The 9,395-nt window shown below is 50.7% G+C and overlaps 1 protein-coding gene across 1 annotated transcript in view; it reads left to right on the top strand.

Moving 5' to 3' along the window:
- Positions 1 to 2,929: 2,929 nt before the first annotated feature.
- The window catches only part of GLG1 (golgi glycoprotein 1), a 57,715-nt gene continuing 51,249 nt past the window's right edge, over positions 2,930 to 9,395 (top strand). Inside the window, exon 1 of the mRNA XM_078879517.1 lies at positions 2,930 to 3,442. Within this exon, the coding sequence (XP_078735643.1) occupies positions 2,984 to 3,442 (459 nt within the window). The 5' untranslated portion in view covers positions 2,930 to 2,983. The remainder of the gene's footprint in view (positions 3,443 to 9,395) is intronic.

Raw genomic sequence — 9,395 nt, 5'->3', positions numbered from 1 at the left:
CGCCGCGCTCTTCTCGAGGCGACATCTTCACCTCATCTTCACCTCATCTCATTCGTATCGATAATTATTCTCGTGGGGGCGAGGGGGTTTGGTTGTTTCAAATTGGTTCGCTTCTACGAGCATGCGGTGTAACAACAATAACATCACCACCACCACCGTTCGGTTTTGTTTACGAGTGAATCACGTGCATCGATATCAATCGATTGTCACGCGAAACATGACGCGATCGGGGGTCGGTCAGCTGTGCAAGTCGCTCGCGCCGCCGCTCCGTGCCCGCTCCTAGCCGGGTTGCTGACCAGGGCGAATAGGGGCGACCGCCCCGGGCCCCGCGCTTTGGGGGTGGGGGGGCGCTTCGACGTCACGGTGAAAGATATAACACAAATAGAATAAAGATATAATACAGATATACATTTCGATTTAAAGCTTTCGTGACTGCAGGGATTCAACTTCTTGGTTCTTTCGGTAAAGTCACTTAGAAGGGAAATAATAAAATACAGATATAAACCAGGTCGAATCCAGATATAATACTTCAGGCTTAGTTTGAAGGCATTGGGGGGGGGGGGGGGGGCACACGGTGGGATTTGCCCCGCGCCCCCCATCGGCGCGCGCCGTGTGTGCGAATGCACCACCCACACACGGCGTGAGTCACGGCTCCGTGTCGCACGGGCAGATCGATGCTCGCTTTGAAGCCCGTGGCTGGCATCACGCCCCCACCGCTGTGCTCCAGGACTTTCTCGAGTTGGTGTACGCGCGTGAACAAAGACAAGGTCCCCTGTGTAGTCAGTGCCGGATTAAGCTAGTGGGGGGCCTGATAGCATCTGTTATGAAGAGGCCCTAAATAAATAAAAACACCTAAATATTAAAACACAAATTGTTAACTTGCATAGTAAAGTAATTGTATTTTTTCATTTGCTATACAGCCAGATAATACGACAAATCGATAACCTTATACACCCCGTCGTTCGTAAAAGTTGAAGTCAGTATAGTACTATAGTAATGGAGCAAGTGCAGAATCACTGAACCGGAATTGATAGCTTGAAAGAATTTAACGCGGGGCCCTTGGAAAGCACGGGGCCCGTAGCATATGCTACTTTTGCCCGGCCGCCTTTGTCTCCCGAGTGGCGATGTTTACACACCGCGTCAGGTACTCCTTTGAGGCTGAGTCGGCCTAGGGGAGGTCCAGGACCGGTTCAAACATTGGCAAATGTTTTTGGTTCGTAGTGCAATGCACTCGCATTTCGCCGAAGGCCACCTAACAATGCACCCAAAGAAAACCCACTCATACGAGGGAATTAAACAACCTACCTGCTATACTGCCTCTTATAGGCGCCTATTGTTACGTCCATTTATGCTTTTCTCAGTCTTGATACATTTCTGATCCAACATTTCTATATTCACTGCAAAATTGCAATGGAAATTTGGTGAAGATTTAACCTTTTTTTTTACAATTGCAATGTCTTTTTGTAAGTATTTTGTGTTGGATGCAATAAACCTTTTCCCCATTTTCAAAATTGTCACCCTTATCCGTGAATTTGTACAACAGTATGCTGATAATAAAGTTAAAGGTGGAATGTGTGACTTCTGCATCAGCCTGGTTTATTGAAATACAAAGAAACAGGGGCTGTCGGACGGATCAGCTGCTTCGAGTCTACAACGTCCATAAAAAAATAATCGCCAGAATCACATCCTCGCAAATGTTCAGTTTTGTCGAGATTGTAGCAATATCTCCCCATCGCCAACAAAGGGACAAATCGCGTGAGCGATGTGAAAAGTGTTGGCCGTTTGCCGAGATGGGAATCAGGTCTAAAATTAATTGACCATTCAAACAATTTCTATTTTACTAGGTAAGGCCCACTGAGCTATGTAGCTCTTTTTCAGAAGCGACCTGGACACAAATGATAGCTCAAAAAAGTGGCTCATCATTTGGAAATTTATATCAGCTAAATACTCACAACGCACGCTTCTAAATGACGAGGGGAAACCCGGAGGACCCAAGGAAAAATCCACACGACCACGAGAATAGAGAGAGAGAGAGAACGTGCGAACTCCAAATATTTAGGCGTCAGGGTTGGGATCTAACCCACGACCTCCTGCATACCAGGGCGAGGGAGATACCATCTTGCCACCGTGACACCCTAATGCCGTGCTCAAAGGGAAGAGTGGTGGTCTGGAGCCAGCGATTAACATTCCACGTTACTATGATGAGGGCTAATCAACCCTTTGCATGGCACGATCTGTTGACTTCCCATAAAGTAGAGCTCATGTTATTAACCCCGAAGAACGATGAACTGAGCCAGAAACAGCACGAGGATTTCAACTTGTAACTATGATTATTAAACGAATGGTCTCGTCACGGCCCCGAAGCGTGAAAGTGACCTCACGTCCACGGTTTTTTCATTTACTTTTGGACAGACATCCGAGGACAGCTTCCATCCCTTGGGCTGTCACTCCGTTATTGGTCTTGTCCAGCGGGCGCGTGGTCATACATAGGACACGTGCTATGAAGAAGGGCCATTGCCCGGAACGTCGCCAATCATGCTTATTTTTCATCGTAAGTCCGTAGTGATATTGTTGGTTTTCTTTGTTCGTTGGATATTGACGAATTCGTTGAGTAGATTAAATTTTTTATTTTGGTATTTGTGCGCGTGCACCACTGCCAACGCAGCAGCAGCAGCAGCACCGCCAGGTATGACGTGCCCCCCCATTGTTGGCAGTCACGGTGCGATGCTTCCCACTCAACCACCCCCTTGGCAATCGGACAGCAACGAGCACGCATTGCCACGCTATACCTATCCGCTCTAGCATATCAAACCCATCGGGGTAGCCGCCTACACTGAGCGACGGGGGGGGCCTCTCCGCGCGGGGGGGAGGAGCGGGGGCCGCGCGCGTGACCCCGCCCCCCACCCAGCGCCTATCCGTGCTGGGAAATACAACGGCGGCCCCCGAGGTGAGTGGGGGTGAAGAGGCAGCAGCAGCAGCGAAGATGGCGCCGCCGCCGCTAGCGCGACGTGTCCGCCGCGGTGCCGCGAGCAGCACCGCTCCGCTCTGCTGCTTCTTCTTCGTCGTCGTCTTCGTCGCCGCGCTGGGCCTCGTCAACGGCGACGACGACAACGCCATCCAACGCAACTCGAACCGCAATGGAGGCGGCGGCGGAGGCGCCGCGTCGTCGCACGAGGACGAGGCGGCTGCGGGTCACCCCGTCGACGCTGTCGGGGCTGCCGGAGCGGCCGTGGCGCAGCCGGCGGGAGGCCAGGGGGCCGCGGGGCCTCCCGCCCCCCCCAACAACGCGCCCAGGAGGCCGATGCAGAAGCGAGGCCCACAGGGCCCCGCGTGGAAGATCGCGGAGGAGGCGGCGTGCACCGACGACGTCAAGCACCTGTGCCCCAAGAATACGTGGGGCAACAACTTCGCGGTGCTCGAGTGTCTGCAGGACAACCCCGAGGTGCGTGTGTGAAGGGCGGGGAGGAGGAGGAGAGGGTCGTGGTCGTGTTCACGCCGCGGGGAGGACGACGAGGCCCGTGGGGCTCCGTGTCGCGGGCCCCCGCGGCTTCTGCGTCCACGATTATCTTGACTCGGTCATCGTGGTGGTGATGGTGGGGTTCTCGGTCTCCCCAGACTCCGTGAGGCTCTCTGTTAGGTAGCATGGCCATGAGTGTGTGAGTCCGTGGGGCTCTTAGAGTCTCATCGTGGCTACGAGTCCCTGGGTCCCGACTTGGGTGAGGCCCCATCGAGACTTGGCTCAGTCCGTCGGCCTCCAATCCGCGCGTCTTAATCACGGCGACTGCCATCCCCGACCCCTGCATCAGCGATTAAACGAGAGTCTCATGGCTCGCTTGATGAGCCGTGACTCACTCCGACTCTGGTTAATGGATGCCTCATGGCGGACGTCTTCAGTGATGCCTCGTGGAGTCGCATCGGCTGCTGCTGCTTCCTTGTCCGGCTGACTTAACGCTGCCCCCCTTCGTTGCTGACTCATTGAATCCAGTCTTCGTCACCAGCACCACCGCTCCGTTATCACCAAATCTGCTGTTATCTGCCTCGCCACCACTACCATTTCCTCTATCACCATCTTCCTTATCGCCGCCTTGTCAACCACTGTCCCCATTAACGCCTCCATTGCCACCTCCACGATGACCTTTCTCACCACCTCCATCAACAACATTTTGTTCATCACCACATCCTCCCATCACGACCACTTCCCTCCATCACCTGTACCATCATCACCTCCTCCTCCACCACTTCCCCCATCACTACCTCTTCCATCACCACCTCTATCATCGCCACCACTTTCACCATCACCACCACACCACCACCACTTTACCCATCATCGCTACCTCCATCACCACCACGACTTTTCCTCTCGGCCACCTCAATCATCACCACCACCACCACCGATTTCACCATCACCTCCACACCACCACTTTACCCATAATCATTTCCATCACCACCACTACTTTTCCTCTCGGCCACCTCCATCATCACCCCCACCACCAATTTCACCATCACCTCCACACCACCACCACTTTACCTATCACCACCACCACTTTATTCATCACCACCTCCATCACCACCACTACGTTTCCTCTCGGCCATCTCCATGATCAACATCACCACCACCACTTTACCCATCACCTCCACACCATCACCACTTTACCCATCACCACCACCACCGCTGTTGTCATCTTCATTATCACCCCTCGTTGCTCACTTCAGAGCTGTTGTTTCGCTGCGGTTGGGCAAGGGGGGGGGGGGCGCGTTCCGTGCCCATCGTGAATGAACACGGCGGTACCATTGTGGTACCATTGTGGTACCATTGTGATCTCCCCACCACCGCCAGGCAACGAGGCGAGGTGCGGGCAGGGGGGGGGCCTGCAGCTCGAAGTTGAACCACGACGACCCTGAAAGGGAGGGCCTCGTTCTAGTATCAACATCGTCCGTGATCAGTCATGGTCGATGATCCACTGCTGGATGATTATCTTCCTCCACCCCCACGCTACCATCTCCCATTCCATCGTCACCTTTTGCTTAAACGTTGACACATTTGAAGGCGCACGCACTCACGCAAAGCAAAACCACCAACAGCAGACCCTAAACTGTGACGTGGCCGGGTGGGGGCGACGCGCTTAATTAACCTATGCAAATTGTGGTAATTATCGCTGAAAGGTTACATCCAATTAAACATTTACAACAATAACTCTCATCTCGCGCCTCGGGATCTTCCCCCGGCAGTGTGGGAGGCGGGCTTCAGATTTGGTAGAGCGGACGCGCGTCCGCGATGCTTTGGCCGCTCGCGATTGGCCGAGGCGCGCTACGTAGCCGCGTCTCGGCCAATCCGACGCCGCCAAATCCGGCGAGTCGCTTGTGCGATGTACGCAATGGCAACGCCTTCCATCCACACGATGAGCAAGCGGCCATGCACGATCCACTGCTGGACGCACGGGAAACGATTCTCCCCAAACTCGAAGCCCCGTCGACAAGCGCTCGCAATAATCCACCTGGCACCTGCACACTCCATCTCCTCCGTCCACGTGCCCCCTGTCGGCACGTGAACGCAACGGTGGCTTGAACTCGAGGTGTCGTGAATGAGTGCTGCTGCGTGGTGATTGATGGTGGTGAGACATTTATTTTATAGCGGGCGACCGCTTCATAACCAGCGAGGTTAGGGATTCGTTACTGGCCAGTAATTTCACGCGGTAAAAATGTATCCGCATATCTGAAGTGAGAGTCACCATGGTTTCCATAAGGAAAACGTGGAATTTCCACCATTGGCCTAATGCCCCAATTCTATTGAGATTTAAAAAAAACCACATCAGGGTGGCACTGATGCAGCTGGAGAGGTGGCCGTGTCACTCAAGGCTCACAGCACTGACCACCTCTTCACCATTGACATCATCATGGTCGTCATATATAGCCTCAACAGATTTGGGGGCACCTATGAAGGCCGACACGGCACGGGAAGGGGGTGGGTGGCCAGCACCAGTGCTGATGTTTACACACCACCTAGCGTGGTACAGTATGTGTACTCATTTAAGGCTGAGTCAACCGAGGGGAGGCGCAGGACCGGTTCAAATATTCGCCACAGTGGTTATGAGTAGAAACCGAACTCGGGTCCTCGGATTCGTAGAGTAGTGCCGTAACCACTGCTCCACCACCTCTGAATGAACATAGATTGGCATTTACACTATGAGATCTCTTTTACCAGTGGCAAAATATAATGGTAGGTTTTTACCCTTTTAACTGGTACAAAACTGACACCTTTATTCAAGGCATCATGTTTGCAATGACCACAACACAAGTAGTCAATGAAGCAAACAAAAAGAAGCAACTCTGATAAGGATAATACAGTGCATATTATTATCCTTATCAGAGTTGCTTCTTTTTGTTTGCTTTATTGACTACTTGTGTTGTGGTCATTGCAAACATGATGCCTTGAATAAAGGTGTCAGTTTTGTACCAGTTAAAAGGGTAAAAACCTACCATTATAAATTGGCATGTGTGTGGATAGGAAAAATGTTACTTAATGGGATCTCAGCAAAACTTTTGTGGTATCCTATTACACGGACCGTGCACTCGGCGAACTGATTGACCTCTGAATCAGAATATTTATTTCGACTGGAGGACTATGATGAGCTGTTAAGCTCTTGTTCACAAGTGTCCAGTAGGGACAGAAAGTTACAACAACAATGCAAAACACGACAGGAGTACAAAGTGTAGGAAAGGTAAGCGTGTCACGGAAACAAGGTCGCGTGACGCAAGTCACATCGGTGACACAAATTTGAATCAAATTTGTAAAGCAAAAGGTCGTTCTGTAAAGGCCAAGGCTGCTGTCACTGCAGCCTTGCACGAAGAAAAACAATCTTTGATGCTACAGCCCTTAACCCCGGGCCTCTAAACCCTATACCCTCATCCTTAACCCTAAACCACGAACCACTTTAATTTCGTGGAAGAAGACCCCTCCACGAGAGGGAGCTCTGAAGGATATTTGGCCTCTTCCACACTTACCAGACATCTCGGAAGAGTAGACCAAACACAGGCTGCCTCTGCCTCAGGTGGAGACTTCCATCGGCACTGGTGTGAGCCAGCAAGCACGGTGGCTAGGAGATGTTAACTACCTCGCCTGGTATGCAGGAGGTCGTGGGTTCGATCCCGACCCTGACGCCTGCTGCTGTATATTCGGAGTTTGCATTTTCTCCCTGTGGTCGCGTGGATTTTCCTCCTGGTCCTCCAGTTTGTCCCTCTACATTTAGAAGCATATCTTGTGAGTATTTGGCTGCTATTATTATGGTAAGGTGCGGCTTAACCAAGTGAAAGCTCATTGACATGTGTAGCCTCAGTAAAAGTAAGACCAGGTAAGATCCTAGGGTCAAATTCGTAGGCTATATGAGCTATATGGATATACTGTCTATTGATTTGGTGTCCTTTAACCAGGACAAACCCCACTGAGATTCCCTTAACTCTTTGTTTCATTAGAGTTTTGTGTTATTATAAGACTCGCACATTTAGTCTCTGCACTGTTGTGATTGCCTTTTATTCATTGTCGCATCTTTTATTGTTTTTTTCACCCCTTCGTCTCACCGAGCTTTGTCTTAATTCATATTTAGTTTTGCATCCTCGTCATGTTTCACCTTTCTTTGATCTTGCATTTTGCAGCATCAGTCGACTTCTTGTTTTCCCTTCCCCTTGGCCCCCACTTTAATTTCACCATCCATTAACTATACTGGTTATTTAATTATATTTAAAATATTGACATCCATTGAATAATTTTCCTTCTCTGAGAGTTAGTCTAAATTCTGCAACCTTCTGGCCTACATATTGTTTGTTTTACTTTAACCATCTTCTCTTTGTAAGTTGATTTGCACTGTTGGAATTTAAACTTGCATTGCACCAGCCTCCAAGCACTTCCTGTGTTGAACGTGGTGGGGAGAGACGTCACCTAACAATGTCCGGTTTGTCAGCTGGAAGGGGAAGTCACTTTCCTTTCTAATTTCTCCATTTGGGCCCTGCCATCCACCTTTGTCCAGATTATTTCTTTTTTGTCAAAAGGTGTTTGTCATTTTCATGCTCTTGCTGGCTGCAAAACTCATTATGGCTTTCCTCTCATCTCTCACTTCATTGACAATATGTATTTCACCTTTTTACAGTTGACAGCGCTGCGCTGGATTAAAAGTAAATTCAGGCCAGGCGACGAGACCCCCAGCAAGGTGGAGGGGAGGAGGAGGGGGGGGGCCTTCTGCGTATCCAGTGGCGTTTTTGCTGTTCCTTCAAACGTGTCGCGTCTCGTGGCGACACGGCCGACATTAGCATGTCGTGCCTTCCCCGATTGTCGTCGTGTATGGTCACGCGCCAGTCATGCGTGCCAACCTGCCGGTGCGCGCCAACACCAACGCCAACGTGTTGTGGCAGCTCTGTTCAGATTTCATTACCACCTCGTTTTTACGCCCCGACTTGCAGCGCGGTCGGTGCCTTTACGTGTTAATGTTGCCAAGCCTGGCTATGGACACAGTCACTTGCACATCTTCTCTTAAAAGGTGCCCTCGTGCAAGTGTTTTTTCCCAAGCTTCAGTAGATGAATAAGACTTTTAGTTAAATAAAGCAAAGACAAAGATCCCCCATATAGCCTTAACAGCCTTTTGGGACAAGTGATGTTAGCGAGCACCTATGAAGGCCGGCACGGCGCACGAGGGGGTCGGTGGCCAGTACCTCGCCTGGCTGCCTTTGTCTCCTTCGTTGCGATGTTTTTCACACCGCACCAGGTTACTCATTTGAGGCTGAGTCGATCTAGAGAAGGGCCATGACCGGTTCAAATAATCGTCAATGGTGTTGGTGGTGAGTGGGAATCAAACTTTGATCGCCAGGTTTTTGTAGCACAGCGCGCGAACCACTGCGCCACCGCTCCCCACGTTAAATAACACACCCACACAGATGAATAGCCCATTAAGAGTCATCAATGTACTTGGATGTCAAATTCAGTAAACCATCGGCATAACGCATGAGTATGTAGTGCATGATTAGTCAACAAGTCAACTCATAGCACATCGGTCTTTTTAAAATACGGTTGCCCATGGGTGACCTTTAAAATGGGCATCGCACATCACCTAATTACCGGCTGGTTTGCCCAGAGCTATGGCTAACCCCCCACCGCACTGCACAGTATTTGTGTAGGGGCGTCTCCTGCTTCACAGATGCACTGAATGCCGATTGTTTCGCAATGCACGGTGTGAACATGGTAACACCTTGGTGACACAAAAGCACTTTCATAAGGTCATCTGGGTCGCTGGCATGAATGCTTCCACACTCCTATCACTTCTTTATTGCTGCCAAAATATGCAAATTTTTTTGACAGTTGCCGTTCAGGTTCCATGGTCTGCTCTTCTTATCTCTGGCACGTCTGGCTT

This window comes from Lampetra fluviatilis, chromosome 54 (assembly GCF_964198595.1).
Source record: "Lampetra fluviatilis chromosome 54, kcLamFluv1.1, whole genome shotgun sequence".
Taxonomy (NCBI): Eukaryota; Metazoa; Chordata; class Hyperoartia; order Petromyzontiformes; family Petromyzontidae; genus Lampetra; species Lampetra fluviatilis.
This window is presented reverse-complemented; position numbering and strand designations above follow the sequence as displayed.